The sequence below is a fragment of the Apteryx mantelli genome, chromosome 22 (genome assembly GCF_036417845.1).
Source record: "Apteryx mantelli isolate bAptMan1 chromosome 22, bAptMan1.hap1, whole genome shotgun sequence".
NCBI classification, from domain to species: Eukaryota; Metazoa; Chordata; class Aves; order Apterygiformes; family Apterygidae; genus Apteryx; species Apteryx mantelli.
This window is the reverse complement of record NC_089999.1, coordinates 12,239,011-12,258,816: the sequence shown is the minus strand read 5'-3', so window position 1 is coordinate 12,258,816 and position 19,806 is coordinate 12,239,011. Positions and strand designations below refer to the sequence as shown.

General features: G+C 36.6%; 1 protein-coding gene across 14 annotated transcripts in view; it reads left to right on the top strand.

Annotated features, from left to right (window-relative positions):
- The window catches only part of BCAS3 (BCAS3 microtubule associated cell migration factor), a 385,407-nt gene that overhangs the window by 71,148 nt on the left and 294,453 nt on the right, over window positions 1-19,806 (top strand). For all 14 annotated transcript variants that reach the window (XR_010886230.1, XR_010886231.1, XM_067309862.1 and 11 more), the window contains exons 10-12: window positions 1,921-1,997; window positions 3,839-3,922; window positions 10,613-10,783. Coding sequence is in view for 12 of the 14 variants with exons in the window: in XM_067309862.1 (XP_067165963.1) it covers window positions 1,921-1,997; window positions 3,839-3,922; window positions 10,613-10,783 (332 nt within the window). In the remaining 2 variants the exon portion in view is untranslated. The remainder of the gene's footprint in view (window positions 1-1,920; window positions 1,998-3,838; window positions 3,923-10,612; window positions 10,784-19,806) is intronic.

Here is a 19,806-nt window from a genome sequence, read left to right as displayed (position 1 = left end):
TCTTTAAGTGTTATCAAATGTCAGTTTAAAATTACACCTGTATATTATAGTTAACACCCTCCTACACACCTTTTCAATGGTTTTGAAAGCCTTGAAAATAATCCAGTTAACTTAAAAGAAAAGTTTGTTGTCTCCATTAAATATTCTGGACATTTTAGGGGCCTGTTTGAAAAGGTCCTGACTTTTGTCAAACGAGGAAGGGCAATAGGTTTAGTTCTTCTTTCTATGGGTAGCAGATGAGTATCCAAGCATCTGACACCTGACACGATGGTGGGATGGAAACCTATCCAGGCATGTCTTTTCCTTTGTATGTTACTTCTCATAATTCAACACTGGATCTTATGCAATAAATATCTTAGCATTTCAGAACAACACATATAATGTTTGCCTGATCTCAGTGCTCCTTCTGCCTGTGATACAGGTTCAGCTAACCAGGGCTCCTTTAAATGAGAGGGGCAGGTCTATAATTTTTAAAGGATTTGTTTTGATTCTGTGTTTCTTGGTCAACCAGGGAGAGACTCTGCCTTGCTGAATTGTCTATATTCGCCTGCGGTTCAAGAATTGAGGAAAATGGAGACTGACTGTTTGATAGCGCCCCCCCCCCCTTTATCTAATATTTCTTTTTATATATAGTTTTTTGCATATCAGAACTGATTTAGGCCTTGTCTAATAAATAGCTTTATTCATGTGGCTGAAGGCCTTAGTGTTTGAACACTCAAGCTCGTATCTTGTTATCAGGGCCCTAATCAGTAAACGGTTTTGTGGGTTCATCTGTGCGATTTTAGCGTCTGAACTTCCAGACTCTTACCTTGACCCAGAATCCCCCTAAACCCACCCTGCTAGAAGCTCACGGCCCGGATGTTTTCAATGTCAGGGCTGGAACAGCAAAGCGCAGATGCATCAGGAGCATTTGGGTGCTGAACACAAGTGAGGGTTATATGTTCAAAGGAACAACCAGCCCCTCTGAAGAACTTCATCTAAATGACAAAAGACAAAGAAGGGGAAACAGGACATGCAAACAGGACAGCAATAGCAATTAGCATGAGGGTCAGCATGCTGTTTTGAGTTATAGATTACCTAAGCTTTTAATTTATGTTTAACCATTATCTAATTGTTTGCAATAATTTTAAATCTTGTATTTTTAATCTGAGTAGCTAATAGTGTGGTACTCTTTATTTTTGCTTTGGCTTTATTTATTGAATTGCACTTAACATTGGCCCTATCCATTTTAAGCCTTCCCATATTTTCTTTCATATTATTTTTGATTTTTTTCTATTATAGGTATTTTCACCTTTTAATCCTCAGGAGAAATATTTTGTTATATTATGTTCGTCTTTATGCATGTATACATATATATATTTTTTAATTATGATGTAAAGTTTGTGAAAATCAGGCAAACAGTGGAAAGGTTGCCGCTGATTTTAGGGAATGAAGATTTCACTAACTGTGTAAAGCTAAGCATGTGCAGAAGTCTGGGAGACTAAGGGCTTCTGTACACAATTATTAAAAACAAAAGCAGAAGCAGAACACACCACACCTTTCACACCACAAAAAACCAGAAGGGCTTGAATCTAACTGAAACTGTTGATCAACAGTAATACTTCAGTCAAGTAAAATTAAAATGTGAAGATACAAAACCAATTGAGACGTACTTTTAAATATCCCCTCACCCCACTGTATCAAAATGGCATTAAAAAATGCAAGCATAAGGAGAAACTAGTATTTACACGTAATTAACTGTTCAAAATAGCTCATCTAACCACAGCCTTATCTTTAGCTACAAAAATGCAAGCATTTACTGAGTGATATTAGCAAATGAAAGGCCTTTGTTTAGACTTTTTGTTTTCTTGGCAATAAGTAAAATTCTTTGTAAGAAGTCATTAAGATATTTATTTAATGCTGCTTTTTTAAACTTTTCAGGCTGTTATCCTTGTCCAGGGCCAAACATGAATCCTATTGCTCTTGGAAGCCGTTGGCTTGCTTACGCAGAAAATAAGGTAAGGAAAAGCTTGAATTCTAAAAAACAAAAACAAAAAACAAAAAACAAAAACAACCCCCCCCCTTTTTTTTTAATATATGTGTATATACAAAAGCTAGAATTATGATGATTAACATCTCGGAAACAAGCCATGTGAAAAAGGTGATCTGTAAGAGGACTTCCATAACAATGATAGACCTAATTTTAGACCCCCGTTAGTTTTGTTTTGTTCTTCCTATGTATCAGCTTTACTCTGCACATTTGATCTAAGTTTATGAACTTGCAGGGCAAGTGAGTAGTATGGGCAGAGAAAAAGAAATCTATCAACTTGTGTTTTCAGTGAGGTCGCTCAATAATTAACTCATTTTACATTTAAGAAGTTCAAAACATTTCATTATAGAAACCTCTGAAATGTAGGCAAGTGAGGATTCTTAAATTCAATTTAAGGGAAACCGAGTCAGAAAGAAGGCTATGGATTTGTCTGACATAACACAGTAATTCCCTTCATAGGTAAAGAAACAGGATTAAAAATGGCTGCTTTATGACCTCCTGGCTGAAATTGGTAGGCTCCAGAGAAAAAGGGAATGTTGAATTGATTTTGCTTTTTTCCAAGAGTGGGAGAAGAAAATAAATACCAAGGAAAATAATTTTCACTCTTTTTCCCAAGTGCTAGGCCAGAAAAATAATTGTGTATTTTAAAGCTAGAAGCGTTTGAAATCTTTTAAATTCAGCTTCCAATGCCTTCTTTTTATTTCAAAGCAAATGTTTTTTCTTTCTTCCACCTGTGACTGGAATAACTCCTTCTAGAACTGAACCAAAAGTTATCAGAGAAGTGGACTCTATAAATTTATTTGTTGCTACACTTTTCAAGCACAATTGTTTTCTTGCCAAATTCTGGCCTGCCTCTCCCTTTAGTGCCGCGCCTATATGGTTTTGTAAAACTTCCCAGCCAGCTTGGGATTTAAAAAGAAGTACTGTCAAAAACATAAGCAACTGATTAATAAAAGAATTATATCAGAAAGGAATTAAATTACTTGTGTGTTTCCAGGTATATTCACTGTGGACTTCTCCTTTCTCCCTAATTTAACTACTTTCATTTAGATATTTTAACATGAACAGAAAAGGAATGTCTGCAGAAGCAAATACGTATTACAGTGGTGTTTTGTTTTGTTTTTGTTTTGTTTTACTTTTCTTTTAGCAAAAATGGTAGAAGGGACAATTAAACAGGCAACATACTCTGTGCACCAGCAATAAATATCTATAGTTGTTTTACCGTTTTATTTAGTAAGAAGCACAACTTCCTATTTCTTGTTAGTTAAGGTTCAAAGGCAAGAACTGCTTTTGTAGGTTGATGACAGGTAGAAAAGTCTTGTTTTGATTTATTACTTTTGAAGGAAGGCAATATAAAGTAAACCCCATGTACATTCCTCTAATCTATTAAAGTAAAGTAGCTCTTTTCCTTTGTCATTTCTTTGCTTGCTAGTCATAAAAAGGAGGGGAAAGCCGCATTGAAATTCTTAGAATGTCAGATATTTAATGTTACATATACATGGCTAAAGCTTTTGATTATATTTATTTAAATTTATTTGTGGTATTGCTGCCAGACCAAAAATCCCACCATTTCAAAGTTTATGAATTCTTAGTGACTACTCATCTTGTAATTGAAAACTGGAGTTCAGCATGTGACAGTCTGGGTGGCACCCAGAAGATTATAAAAAGGGGTTAAGTGTCTCAGCAGGGCTTTTTGCTATTTGTAGGAAAAAACACACCACTATACATGATAAATAAGAGCTATGGTAATGGGTTATGGGTTTGTGTAGTATAATAGTAGTTACTTCGTTGCTGTCTTTCTTCTTGTAGCTGATCCGATGCCATCAGTCCCGTGGTGGAGCCTGTGGAGACAACATTCAGTCTTACACTGCCACAGTCATAAGCGCTGCCAAAGTGAGTACATCATCCACTGCAGGGAGAGGTTATCATGTAAGGTAATTATTAGATTTCCTTGCTGAATTGTACTGATTTCTTTGTTTTTTCCTTCTCATTCACAAAAGAAAAAATAAGGTAAGAAACATGCTAGCATTAGCACCATGTATATGGTCCTGATCCTGCAAATCTCTGAGTAGCCATTATTTTTCATCTCTCAAAAGGTACTCCTGTCCTTCAGAACTGACTCTTTATTTACTGCAAGCACCTATTCCTACTAGTGACCCCTGCTATAGAAAAATCCTAATAAAATGGATTTGCATAATGACTATTTGTAAGTTATAAGCCTGTATGATCAGAAATCAACTTTCAAAATTATTGATCTTCTAGCATCATAGAAACTAACTTCACAAATGCTTGCTGCTTTTTGGTTTCAATCACATCAGCATTACATGTTTTAATCTCTCTGAAGGATGACTACACAGTATTGTGGCTGATTAATTACTTGGTAGCTTTCTTTGAAGATTAGAGTTTATTAATAATAGTTTATATTTAGGTTCCATTGCCTAGTTTTCTTAATTCTGATGACATTATAATTTCCCTCTGTTTTCAGAGAAATGTCTGGGTTTTCATAGTGTGAGAAGATGACGGTGGCTTGGAAAAATCTTAGACAAGCCAAAGAGTATGCAGAACTGTTGCTTTACTCCTCCCCCTGCCCCTTTCCTTGAGGACTTGCCTGCAACATTTTGCCAAGTTATTTCTTTTTCACGGATGCGTGTGTATACGCGCACACACACGTATGTTTTGGCATTGTCTGGCAAACTTCATGCTGATTACAACCTTTCATTCGAACCACTAGCCTTTTCATTTGTGATATACACAACAAAACAAATCTAATTATAGGAATTAAATGACAGCACAGAATAGAAAGTCCAACTTCACTGAACAAAACAACAGTTATAAGAACCCACAAAGAGAGACACAGGTCATGCCATCTCATGTAAAAACAAATAAAACACAAAAAAGAACATATTCCATCAGCATAGTTTTGGACACAATCTTTCTGTGGCTGGAGAGGGAGGAAAAATCACAGTTTTTTACACTGTTGAGGGGAATTTGAATTGCTGTTCATCTGAACAGTCCCTATGAAATGTGCTGTATCTCTTTGCATTCTTTCACCATCAGCCAAAAAAAAAAAAAGGAAGGAAAATCTCCCCAAACTCTTTGAATTTCTGCATTATTAACATGTTTTTATGATGCAGGTAGGTTTGAAAAACCAGCTGGCATAGCACGAGCAGCCACAGTTATGATCAGATGTGGTAAAATTTTTACAAATGGATCACTACTGCTGAAGTTTAGCCAAGTCATGACTGAAAAACAATCCAAAGCTTTGTTAATCCATACAGTGATTGTCAACCAATAGGCTCTGAAGACTAGTGCTGTTTCTGTTCAATTTTTCTGCAGATGAAAGTTTTTAAAAAAAGAATATCTGTTACAGTCCTTGGCATCCAAAGATCATGGATTACTATGTTTTAAGGCCAGTAAGGACCAAGATGATGACCTTATCTCTTGAGTAATACTAGTCAAGGATCTTAATCCAGAAACTTCCTTATTAAACTGAGTGTATGCAAACATTGAAGCAGTGATGTTGCATCATGTAAATAGTTACTGAAGATAAAATGTTTTTATAATCATAGGAAAGAAGAACTTGTTAGCCTCTGTATAGAGATAAAGTAATAGTGAAAGTTAGGAAATTGCATAATCTTATTAGCAAACCGTACGTGTGTTATTCCATGCCTCCAAATTTAACGTTGGTTGCTTATTAACGGTGAAGGGAAAGAGTTCTGAGGTGATAGACAGTAAAGGATAAAAGGCAAATCTTAAATTTCATCTGTGTGTCAGAACGATATCTGGCATTGTGTTTTCTTTATGCAGTGCTGTGATCTCTGTGCCATAGCTAACAGTGACCCAATTATATATGAAGAGCGTCTTGCATACAGTACAAATAACATGGGAAATAGATGTTTAAATGGGATAGCTGTTTGTGGTGTCAATGAGAATACTAGCTGGGGGAGATTCAGGTGGCCCTGGGCACATGGAAGGGGGAGAGTGGAGTGTCCTGTTGAGGTGTAGGTGTGCCTGAACCAGCTGTCAGTAATATCCCTGTGTCTCCCTTGCCGGCTTCACTGCCGCAGGTGTGAACGCGCCCTTCCTTCTTCCTCCGGGCTACGTGGAACGTGGAGAGGTGAGAGCGCTACGCAGCACTGGTTCGGGCTTGAACGTACCGCCAATCCTGCTGCTGCTCTTTGGCAGTTTGGATCGTGGCGATGGGGAAGCGATGAAACAGTTGGCATTTTGAATGTGTTAATCGCTTCAGTGCCCCTGTGTGGTTTAGGCTGCCATTTATACACTGGATTTCCAGGGGCATCAGGAGTTAGGCTGATGGGTAGCTTGGAGGTCTGGAAGTTGTTTTTCCCCAGAAGTCACTGATTGAGTTTCTTCATATGCCTACTGTCAGCCAGGAGACTTGCCTGAGGGATTTAAAAATAACTGTTCTTTTACTACTGTTCCTGGTCTCCAGGTTGGCTATAGATTAGGGAGGATGCAGCAGAAGAACCAGACACGGCATGGGTTGCCCTAGCACTGGTCCTGGACGTGCAGGGTGACACGCTTGAGACAGCCTGTGGTTCGCTTAATCTGTCAAACCTTGTTCAAGGGAGGTGGAAGAGACTGGAATTTTGGTATCCAGTTCACTCGGAGTTAGCAGACCCAAGTTCATAGGTGTTTGGCAGTCATGTTTTCATGTTTACAGTGTATCACAAACCAGGGTGTTTGCCCTCAGTGTGATGTACTGCTGTATACTTAACCGTACTGCATGTGGAAAATGTAGATGAATTTCTTGCTAAATCAAGGAGCTCGTGAGTGGGAAGCTCACCTGTCAGCATAGCATACCCAGCTGAAAATCAAGGTCACGGTGGAGTGTGTTGTGCACTGGCGCCAAAAGGCATGGTGTTATTCTGGTAACGTTTTGAAAAGTTCCTTTATGTCATCTTCCCATCTGAATTTAAAATTCCTAGAAGGATTTTATTTCGAACATTACACTTTTTCCTGTGCCTCCTTAGACGCATCTTGCCAAGAACGTTGCCTTCTGCTTTTGCTGGAACAATACCTAGGTGTTTTTCTAGTTCAGTCTCTATTTTCATTTCCTCCCGTTTGTTTGGTTGTTTTCTGTCTGTGCATGTTCTAAAAAGCTCTGATAACTTATGAAATTTGACTGAGTGAAAAATTCCTGGAAATAGAAAATGCATGAAGATTTCAAGTTAGGTTAATGTTAGCAAAGATAAAAATTGCTGACTTTGGAAAAATGCAAATATTGTTTCTTATGGGTTGAAGATGCTTTTCACTGCCAGCTGAGCAAACACAACGGAATGGACGTAGGCTGTCTTTAAGAATAAACCCCATTATTATTTGGCAGTGTTAGTGACTGGAGAATATGCAGGTGCTTGGTCTCGGATAAGCATTCGAATGTGAATTTGCTTGTTTTAGTTATCTATAGTTTTGGATGTGGCAAGGAAGCAGACATAAGCAAAGGAATATTTGTGTCTCCATGCTTGTCATCTTTTTTTTATGTCCTGTTGAAGAGAGGTCTGGTCTTGACATGTCCGTGGGTCAGTCATGTGTCACTTCACTCTCTGTTCATGTGGTGCTCGTGTGGACGTTCCCCAGCGTAATGTGTTCCTAGCAGTCAGGCTTTCTGTGCTGTTTAACATGAATTTGCTCATAGGTTTTCTTCCCTGTCTTACCTGTCTCTTTTCAGAGTATGTGGTGAGAGTGGGAAAGTGAAACAGCTTTGTAAAATATCAGCATTTCAGAAAAACAGTTTGAATTTGAATCTATAATTGATTGCATGTTCACGTTGTTCAAACTAAGCATGAGGCTTTTTTTTGATTACCAAGGCATTCATGTTTAAATAGATGCATATCTTTTTGATATGTCTCTTTCTCCTCTCTGTAGATTTTTCATTTGTAAACAAATAAATCATGTGAAATTTATTTATTATGAGAAACAGGAACAATATATTGTTTTGTCATTAAAAGGATGTAAGACCTTGTTGGAACAAAACAGTCTAACAGTCACTGAATGATGCATTTTAATTTTCTCAACTAATTAAAGATGTACTTATTTTTCAGTTAAGTGGGGGTGAGTGCATACATTTATTTTAATTAAATATGTGTGTTTCTTTATATTTGAATGAATGTGAACAGCTTTGTTTTTAAGCAGATAGGGTATACATGAGCATACAAAGAGTTTGTGTATTTGCACAATGTGCATCACTGCTTACAAAAGGAGTTGGATTAAGTATTTTGATTTTATAAGAAAATTTCACTTAGTATGCACTAGCAGTTCTCATCCATGACAAAGGAATCAGGACAGTGCAAAGTCTAACCTATTGCAAATTAAAATGTATTTGGTCTGTCAAATGTCTAGCATCAAATTATAAACCAAGTTCTTCTCACCTAATAACTTCTTTAGATGATTCTTTCTCCATATCTTTTAATCCTCTCGTGGTAAAGTGATTTAGCAAAGGCTGCATCTGTTTTCTCTTGTTACCTGATAACTTCTTAATGAGTACTAACAGCTTATGTGAGAGCAAGGTCATTAGCTCTAATGGATAGAAGGGACAGCTGATATGGCATGGGAAAGGTTAAAGATTACCAGAGAAGTTTTTGCAAATATACACATAGCACAAAGAAGTAAGTGCTGTAATGGTTTTTCACTGATATTTCTGTGCTAATGGCCTTGGCCACATCTTTATACACCTATTAATTCTCAGTAGACCTGCAGTCACAGTCTGCTGTGCCATGTAACAGTAATTCAATTCGTTAGATAAGCATGTTAATTTTTTTTTCTAAAGAGGCTTAAATTGTATGCTTAGCACTTTGTAATTCAGTTTCTCTAGTTAAAATATTGAAGATATTTTCTAAAATAGGTTGATTATTATTCTTGTTCTTTTAACCTGTGTAGGTATTTTGCCATATAGTACCTCTATACTGCTTTTTCTTTCTTGCTGTATAAACTACCAGTGCACTTTTTTTATTGTCTTATATTGGTCAGAAGACTGTCTTGTCAGTTTTTGTGAAGAACGTGTCTGCTGAAATGCGTTCTTGTGATGACATTGACTTTTATGTCTATTCTTTGGCTATCGTTATCTACTTTGTGTTACATTCTTCAGTCTTCTGAATGCCACTGTCAAAAATTGGTTTGTTCTCATTTGTTGTATCTGAGTATAAAAAGAAATAATAAGAAACAAATGGCAGGATATTACTAAAGACTTTAAACCCCGAAGACATTCCTATGATAAAGGCATGGCTCGATTTTAAGTGGTAGTATCTCCATTAGCATTAATGGGGTAAGTACATCAGCTGAGGCATCTCAGAGGTTAATCAGGCTTCCTGGCTAGATATTGCCATCAATACAGTGTGGCGCCTAATTCTGTTGGCCCTTCAGAGGTTTTCCTGACAACACACTAACAGACTTTGTGTAAGTCATTTCCTATGAATTATTAAAACAAACGTTTGGCTGCTAATTGATGAACACTAATGTGTTTTCTAATCACTGCAGTTTGAGATTTTAGCACTAAACAAAGCAGTTGCAATTGATTTGTGGCTGCTGCTTGGTTTCAGTCTGTGATATGTGCATTTTTTTTTCCTTTTCAATTTAGCAGGCAGCTTAGCTTGTCTTTTTAGTTAAGAATTGGCTTGTTATGGTGTCATTCTATTCTGATCTCTTTTGTTATTTCTTATTTATATTGCATAATAAATTCACATAATTTTATAGGCAAGTAAGGCACAGTCCTTGATTCAAGGAGAAAATATTTCAAGTTGTAGTTTGGGTTTTTTAACCTGCATCTTGCTTAATGTGTATACTTTCCTGCTTTTTCCAAATAAAATAAAATAACGTAAAAACAATTTTTAGCATCTTTGGAGAATAAAAGCCAATGCAATGAGTATGTTTTCAAGCCAAAGTTTGAAAAACATGCGGACTATAGCAAGTCACGTTATTTGTATTGGGGTATGGGTGTACTTTGCACAGAGCTGTCCTTTGCGGCACCTATTGGATGGAGTCTTTTATTCTGTTGGGTTTGAGTCCCAGATTCAGTCCGAGTGCTGCAAAGGGCAACTTCCTGAGAAACAAATGAGTGTCTCTGTTATATCCGTCGAAGGCCAGATCCCTTGGCTTCTGCTCTTGTGCTGAAGACGTCTAACTATTTCAGCATTAAGTGTTGTTGGTTGTAGGTGTTTCTGTGTGCAACCCTCCCCCCCCTTTGCTTAATCGTTTGATCCTTCTAACTATTTATGCTCTGTATCTTATGGAATAAGTATATAAAGAAGTTAAAAAAAGAAAAAAAGCCATAACATTTAGACAACATTTAAATGAGTATTTCTTGAAGTATGTTTTGGAAGTTCCTAGTTAAAATATACTTATTTGCCAAATATATCAAGTTGGTAGGATGATAAATCTTTTGAAAAGATTACTGTTACATACAGCATCTCTCACAGTTAATATATCACTTATAAAACATATTTCTTTTGTGTGCTTCTATTGTGTGTGTGCAGCCTACTTACAGTATTAACTGTGTCAAGAAAAAATTCAAGGTAGATCTGTAAAAGAGCCCTAAACATTATTTATTGGTTCTCTTTCTTTTTATAGACGATAAAGACTGGACTTACAATGGTTGGGAAAGTAGTTACACAGCTGACAGGGACGCTGCCTTCAGGAGCAACTGAAGAAGAAATTTTAGCTCATAGCAACATTCGTCGAAGTCCTCTGGTGCCGGGAATCATCACTATTATTGATACAGAGACAGTTGGAGAAGGGCAGGTAATGCAGTTTGCACAGAAACAGAACGTATTCTCGTTTTCACAGAAATCTTAGCAATACAATATATTTTATGCTTTTGAAAATGAATAATAGATGAGATTTTTGCTAGGTCAAAAGCTTTTACAGGCACACACAGCTGTGACAAAACCCTATTTGGGACTGAATTTAAGCCAAAATATATATTGTCCTTAGACCATATTTATATGACACTTTGACAACATCAAGTGTGAAGTGTCACATTTTCTGTCTAACACTTGTTCATAATTGACGTTGATTTATGCTGATCTGTTGAAATGTGTATGTAGTCTGATTATATTTATTAATACATAATGTGGCTGGAAAATATGATAGTTTAGAAATACAGTGAGCTGTTTAATTCCAGTGTAAAATAGACAGTGAGTGAACTTGGCTATTAAGTGCAAAAGCTTATACTTTTACGTATCTTCAAAGCTAGAGTGTAACTGAGTATGACTGTGTTCAGTGAGGTGTTTGTACTGTTTTACCAATAACATAGTTAAATTATGTTGTACAGTGCATGAGGTAAAATCAACTGTTGAAAAATCTATACAATAATCATACCGACTTTAAATTGGTGTTTTGAACTGTCTTTATGCTAGAGAAGATATCCATGTCTCTCTTGTTTGTTTCTATCAATAATTTCATTTTTAAGGGCCTGATCCTGGAGTCAATAGTCATGCAAGACTCCCATTAGTTTCATTATTCTGTAACTATTTTGTAAGTTATTTTTTTCCCTGATGTTCACATTTTGCATTTAAAAAAATTTTTTTTCTTTTTTTTCCCCCATAACTTTAGGATGCATTATTGCAGATAATGACTAATGACAACATTCTTTTTTTTCCTTACCTGAGAGAGGAAAATAAGATGTTTTACTTTATTAAAAAAAAAATGCTGTTTGAAATGTGGTTGTTTCTCAGAACTAGTTTCAGAAGTGCTTAGCCAAGTCACTATAGCATCCAAAGAGGATTGTTCATATAACATTAGGGGCCCTTCTTACAAAATTAAAAAAAAAAAAAAAAAAAAGTAGAGAATGAAAATTAGCACATATTTTACTTTAAGATCTTACAGACCCAGGTCTTAAAATAAGTCTGTTGACCTTTGGGATTTGTTTTTGTTTCCTGGAAAAAAGAAGTCTGTTGGCTTTCCTTATACTGCCAGAAAAAAAAAGAAGTAAAATTCTACTTCATAAATTTCTCATGAAGCCTTGTTTAATGCAGTCATTATTTCTGATGGTCATTGTCTGTGCTTTGACTCTTCTGCATAGGCCTAGGGGAAAAAAAAGATTTATCTTAGGTTTTTAAGTCTTGTTATATATGATTTAGAGGTTTTATGAACTTGTCCTCTGACCTTAACAATAGTAGGGAGCTATCAAGCCTAAAGGGCACTATGGAAAAGTAGTTGTAAAAATGATAACGCTTGCCTTGTCCAAATAATGCTGTTGTAACATAAATAAGCCATCATTTCTACTAAAATATTTTTTTGTCTTGAAACCCTGAGGGAAGAGGCTCTAAGATAGATATCTTAATCATGTGAATGTCTTGTGTTCAAGTTTTTGTGATCTGAAGTTTTAAAATGCTGTTAAATCATTTATTTTCTGTGATAAGATTTTCTTTAAGAACAACTTTTTTTTCCAATTTTACTAACTATTGTTATTTTTTTTACTAAAGTGTGGGTCTAACAAAGAGAAAGTTAATTATAAAATATAAATTAGATTTTTGTATATGGCCTCGGTAAAGGCTGTCATTCAACACTGCCCTAGTTCCTTCCATTATAACCTTCCAATATAAGGAGTCATGTGTGCTTATAAATCCCACTGAGTTATTACTGTTTTTCCCTTGCCAGGTAGGAACCTAAGTTTTTGCGCACGCAGCCGTACTTGCATGTGGCCGATGCTGACTTTGCCACTCGCGTGAATTGACTTGTGCGTCGGAGACTGGCAGGGATCCTGGTCTTTCCCGCTGACAGGAGCGGGCAAGCCTGGAAGAAATGACGTGTTGCTGTTTAGATGGCATGTGTATGTACTAGCTGGGTAATCCTGGCCAGGCTTTTGTAGCATAATCGACTGAAGCTTCAGGTCGGGAAAGCATTTTAGCATGTCTGACCTTTAAACCGTGCAAATAATCTCACTGAATTATATGTGATTGCTCATATGCTTCAACTTACAGTTAAGCATGTTACCGATTTGAAATCTGCACGACTGTTTGAGCTACACTGGTTCTTTCTCACTGTATTTATTTCCGAAATGATTTTACTCCTCTGTGGCGGTTTGGTTTGGTGACACTGGTGCGTTACTGCCAGGTTCACCTGGCTAAACAGAAGAGGGGCTGAGCGGAGCGGTCACTGCCGAGTGCAGCCTCGCCTCTGCTTGGAGGAAGGAGCTGTTGTGCAGCTGGGTATCAAACGCCTTGGCTTGCTCCGTCTCTTTTTTTGACATCGTTCCTTGGCAGTGACTTTTCTAAAGCTATTAGTTTATGATCCTGCTTTTTGGAATGCAGGTGGGAAATAAGAGGTCTGAGCGTGTACAAAGCAACACTTACTGGCATTCCTGCTCCCTCCCAAGATCGTGATGTGGCTTTGTGGTTTTTAATATTTCATTTCTGCTGGCTTGAGATGCTGCTGGATGGCAGCGCCCGCTGCAAGCACTGGTCTTCCGAGGCTGAATGGGAACCTGCAAGAATTAGTGATGCTGAGCAAGTGTTTTCTGGACTGAGTTACCAGTTGAAAGCCTTGCAGCCCTTTCATCAGAGATTTCTCCAGCAAATATATAAATATATTTGTGTGTGTGCGCAGGCACGTGTGCATGTGGCTTTTAAAGACTGTCAAGCTGACTGTAAGCTTGGAGGGAATTTCAGAAAGAAAAAGGAGTTAGTTTCTTATCACCCCCTAACTTCTAATGTAAACTGAGCACTTCATGGTCTTTAGGTCAATAAAGATTTCCATCTACCTGCACAGCCTAACTAAGAGTTGGGATGTTGTAATGAAACAAAACAATTTCCACATAATGAAATACATTTGAAGATAAAATATAGCAAGAAAAGGAAAAAAAGTAGTTTTGAAAAGAGGAAGAAAATGGAAAAAGGAGGCAGTAAAAGTATGGTACATAGGATCTTTTTGCAAGTCTTTTTGAGAGAGAAATAAGCACTTTTTTGGTGAGGGAGCAATATTTTATATAAAAAGGCTCACAAAGTAATGATATATGTGCTCATCCATTTACTTTGAGCTTAGCAGCGCGGGCTGTAAAAGCGGAGGTACTCTGTGCGTATGTGCTAACATGAAGATTTACCTGCCAATATGAGGATTAAGGAATGTGTTTTGGACATAGGTCAGGACTACAACTTTAAATTTTTACTAATCTTTTTATTCAGTCTACCATTTCAAAGATATCCAATGTAATGAATGCAAGGTGGAACTCAATGCATTTCATGAAATAATATTGTGCTACCATGGCATAATTTGAAATAATATTAGCTTTCCACTGAGAAATATACAATTAAGGATCGAAGAAATCTTTTAGTGTAATCTTGCAGAGATTAAATCTGTGGGGAAAATATTTTTAACAAACCTTATGAATGTAGATATTATAGTGAAATCTCATACCCAGCAGTTGTTAGTGATAGTTCCTACTTCCAAAAATTTTGGTACTCTAAGAAAATTCAAATTATGAAGTTGTCAAATAAAAGGACTGTAAGAATTCTTGGAGTTGGCTGTCATGATATATTTGTAAGGGAGTAAAAATAATTATCAAAATGCCCAAGTAACTTTGTGGTAAACCAAAATATGTTAACAAGGTTGTGTGCTTGTTTAAACTTCCTTCTAATGAAGTGTTAGCAACTTTTCAGTTACATGTAATGACTATTTATTTGAATCTGTTAATTAGTTGAAATGGATAAAACTAAAGCTATACAGATGTCCCCTTTTTCAGTAATTGGAATTAAGTGTGCAAGTCTTTAGTGGCTCGAGTTTTAAAGAAAAATTATTTTCTTTTGACCTTTGTTTCTGTATTCTTAATTAATTCGTCAACTAGGCCACCCACGTGCAGTCTGCAATAATGACCTTTCTCAAAAGTCGCCAGTTTTGTGACTGAATGTAAATCTGTTAAACATCTAACATTTAGTTGACAGGGAAATATGTGGTCATTTAAAACTACAAAATTTGATTCTTAATGCTTTTGATAGAGCAACGTGACTGATAATATATCATTGTGTTGCTTTCACAGATCATCCAAAGCACATGAGAAATATTTGAGGAAATATTTTAAAAATAACTTATAAAAATAAGATAACATGTTGATCTTCTTATGTTTTAAAATGTGATTGGTGCTTTTTTCTGTTCCCCATTAACTTTTTATTGCATTAAAGAGGAATTTTCAGAAAAAAAAAATGCAGACTGCTGCAGTTTCAAAAGTTCATTTTCATTTGGTAAGGAGTCGATAACAATTGAACCAAATAAAGATGCTTATCAGGAGTAAGAATTGTTGTGAAACTTCATCCTAAAGCAAAAAGAAGTGAAAAGAATAAAGGGTATTCAATAATAAAAGTTTAACTACATACATAATTTCCCTGGTCATTAACACCACTGCTTTTATTTATAAGAACAGCTTTCACAAAAGCTAATTTGACATTCTAATGCTCATGTATTTGGCATCAATTTTCTTCACTTTTTATATCTACGTGTATTACAGAAGAATGCTTTTTATATATAAATTAAAAAAGAGCAACAGGATTCCCTCAGAGCATAATACTGTCTGCCTTACTTTTATTAAAGGAGATCTGTTTTTTGTCAAGAAGACATTTTTGTCTCCGATAAATGGTTCAGGCTGAGCGCAAGGCTGTTTTGAGTTTATGCTGGATCCTATAAAAAGGAGTGCAGTAGTTAATGTCACAGATTTATCACTTTTAGCCCTTTTCCACTGATGTTTGACCTTAGCTATAAGTTGGGGGGAGGCTAATTGGGGGTTTGGAGGGGTGTTGGTTTGGGGGGTTTTTTGTTTGTTTTTTGAACATACAGCTTAGGAACTGAAGTGGACACTGCACTATAGCGATTTAAATCAGTGGAGACCTTAATCAAGGGATCTTTGCAAGTATATATTGTATGATATTCATATTTATAAATATTGTCAAACTTATTTTTTTTTATGATGATGGGATCATTCATCCTTAATTTTATTAAGAGTAAGACATATTTGATTAAATTTGTGTCCATTTTTATTTGTGTTACTTTCATGTTTTAGTTAAAAACATGTCTCCACTGGGATAAGTGGTGTAATTTGCCTTTTAAGATTAAAATAATTGAAGTCATAATTACCAGTGGCTTCTGTTCAGCAGTATGGAAAATACTGAAGAAAAATATGGCATAGGAGAAGAGAAGCTTCAGCTCTTGCCCTCAAAGCAAACACTATTTTCTGATGGTGAACGTAATGATCCCCTAGGTGTTTTGTCTGTTTCTCTTTTGGACTAAGATAAAAACTGCTTTGTTCATCTTCTATCAACCGCGGGGCTCTGTTCAGCTTTAATGCAGTTGGCTTGATAGAGCATTGGCTCGATGTGGCCGGTGAAGTGCTGGGTAGGCTGGGCTGCTTTTGGCAATCGTATTGCAGCGCTCTTGATAGGAGCCTATCTGGGAATCAAAAATAGGCTGAATGGTGATTTTCAAGGTTGTCTTGGTAGAACAATTTTAGTGATTGGGGTGTGTGTGTTTGTGGGGGGGGGGGGGGTTAATGCGGTTTCTGTTTGTAATGATAGGGAACTCTATAAGGAAGATGCTTAAGCAGCCTGGGCTACTATGCAGTTCTAAGAGGAATACTGAGATTTAATCACCTTTTACAATGAGGACTTTGTAAGGTCTTCTAGTTTTTAATAGTAGCGTGGTTAGAGGCTACCACTTTGGCGAATGGCATCTCTTTGGGACGAAAAATACTGCGGCCCCAGGATTCCTGTGGGCTTTGTCTGCTCTGTGCATGGGGAACTGAACGAGCTGCTACTTTCGAGCTTTTTGACAGCACTTGCATGCATCATTAGGCAATTTGTACCACTGCTTTCATTTCCAAGAAAAATTTCCAACTCCACTCTTTTCAGTGGTTTAAAAAAAAACAACAAAAAACAAAAAACCATAAAGTGGTCGAAAGGAACCAGTTGTACAATGTCACTATTGATCTAATGTGCCATTTGCTACCCTATGGACATCATTCTCTCCAACACCTTTGCAGATAATGTCTTCCACTTCAGCGTCTGTAGGAGGTGTTTTCTGATAACTGCGAAGTCTATGTGGTGGAGGAGGCCTTCAATCCTACTGCATTACTGTGCAGCTCCAGTCTTCAGCCTGGTCTGCATGAAATTTATGCTCCTGGGTCTATCTAACACTATACAAACCCTGTTGTATCAATGCAGTTACAACTGCCTGAAGGTCTTTCTTAAAGAAAATAATGTATTCCAGTATAAAGCATTGTGTATTATATCAACATAAATTTGTTTTCCTTAGGTGTTGTATGTAACGGTGAAAATTGTACTCCTACCAGAGAAAGCTACGCAAGCTCTGAGTTGGTGTGTGAACAAGGCTTACGTGTTATGGGGGATTTGGAAGGGACGCCTCCAAGGCGGCCGCTCTTTGGTTGACAGTATGGAGAGGTCAACTGCTGTAATTCCATTGATTCTTCCATGCGTTGTAGTGTTGAAATTGCAAACTGACCTCTGCAAAAGACCTTTTAGGCACGTGTGCAGGGAAGGACATTACAAATCTTGCAGTGCAGTCTGGAGGTTTAAATGCAAGTCAGTGATTTACAAAAAAGTACTTCCTTTCTTCTCTGTTCTAAAAACATTTTTTTATGTTGTTTTTAAGAAGATGAATATTTATTTAACTGTATGCTACCTTTCACAAGCAAGTGTGTTTCCTCCTGTGTGTTTCGTGAGCAAATATTTCCTCTTTGTGGCCACAATGTGAAGGGAGCGAGAGAGATTGTATGTCAAGAAAGGAGGAGTGTGGTACCCATCAGAAACTGTTTTGTTTGTCCAGATTCGCCACCATCCGAGGATTCCTCTGGTTTTGAGCAAGAAAGGTGTTTCTGTGTGTTTTTACTTTTTTCTTGGCTAATACAGGAGACAAACGTTTCAGTCTGAGTCTGAAAGCTTTGCACGAGGCAGGCTCAGGGGCAGAGCAGGATTTCCAGGATCTGCAAGGTCACGGTTGCTTTTCTTTTTTTCTTGAAGGGATGTTATGCCAAGAGGTTCATTCTTCTTTCTTTTATTTGTATCACAAACAATGGAATAGTATAAAAGCTGAGAAAGGACAAACTTGTTATATCTAAAAAATTAGCTTTTATAGTAAAAAGCAGAGGTTTTGAAAAACTTTTTTTATATTACAAACAAAGGGTGTATATCCAGGAAGATAATTTGAAGCAATGATTGAAAAACCATCTTCAAGCACGGACGCTGTTAGCATAGCATACAAATAATAGATTTTGGCTTTACTGTATGCTCAAATTCCTATATCTGAGGTGTTTCACAATTTTCAATGTCTTGAAATCTTTGTGTACAAGAAAAATGTTTAAAGGTCCTCTTACCAGTCAGAGTGTCCCTACTGAACAGGGGGTTTGGGTTGCAGGGATGACAACAGTGGTGCATTTATCATTAGTTTAGAAAAACAACAACCAAAAAAACATGTAGTGAATTAATCTAGTTTACAAACCATATAACTTGCTTTAACAATGGTTTAGATGCTGTTAATACCTACACGTTTCTAGATTAAATATTTTTGTTTAACAGACTGGATTTAAAAAATCTCCTATTTCTTTTGTGAAGCTGGTTTATGATGTTATTTTATCATTATCATGTATCTTTAATTAGAGCAAAATGTTTAGGATAAGGCTAAGTTACTTAAAAGTGGAAGCTGTGAAAAGATGATGCATAGGAGTTATTTAGTACAGCTTATATAGGCTGAGAAAAGAACAGTGTTTCTTTGAAAAGCTCTTAGGAAGAGCTCCAGACCCTTTGGTTAGCGGTTCTGGAATCGGCACGGAATGCTGACAACGGAAAGCAAAACCATAATTGTGCTTATGTGACAGTGCCAAGTAATTTGAACATTTAAAGTGACGCAGGCACAGGCCTCTTCATCCATATTACGTGACTTCTTTAAGCATTTAAAGATGATTTCTCTTTTTGAAGCGTAAAAATATCTTCTGATTATTCTGATATCTGTTAGGAATAGGAAGTATTAAAAACCTTTCGGATTATTTTGGAAAACAGCAGACAAATTATTATTGAACTTGAAATGGGAAATTTTGCACTGTCTTAGCAAGAAACTGGTTTTTGCTCACCGCAGATGCCATTTTCCTAATTTATTTTCCATCAGATCTTTCTCACTGTTTTACTTAATTCAGTCTTTTACATGATGTAACCAAGGGGTAAAATACTTTTTCATCTCTTCTTGCATCTGTCCACACATCTTTTGGTTCTCTTCTATAATCTTAAGAACATCTTTTCCTTTTCATATAATTGGACATTGATAATACTTGCAGCAGTTTCATGAATTTATGCTGTTCTAGCTGGAACTGTGATAACTGAGTAGCAGATAATTAGAATAGTAGGCTTTTCATTGTAGCAATTGCGTAACTTACCAAAATTATTGAAGTCCAAAGCCTCCCTGAGTGATTTATCTGTCATATGCAGTGTTTTGGTATATGAAAATATCTGTATTGTTTTTTGTGAACCTGCAGCTGGATATCTTGTTTCTGTGTACTTTATTCCTTCTACCTGTTGTTTTCTGTTTTCCAAAGTGAAGCAGTAGAGCTTAGCAGACAAATCAGCCGTTACCTACCTCTGAGCATCCCTCTTGTCCTTCTCAGGTCCAGCCCTGCCCTTTTGGAGATTCTTTTTTGTATCTTCAGTCGGCTTTAGTTCTGACTGACCCAGATAGTTTTTATCAACTTCAAACATCCTTTAAAAAAAAACAACAAACCTTTGTCCTTGCCTCCAGAAGATGTTGCACAAGCACAGATCTCGGCCCGTATACTT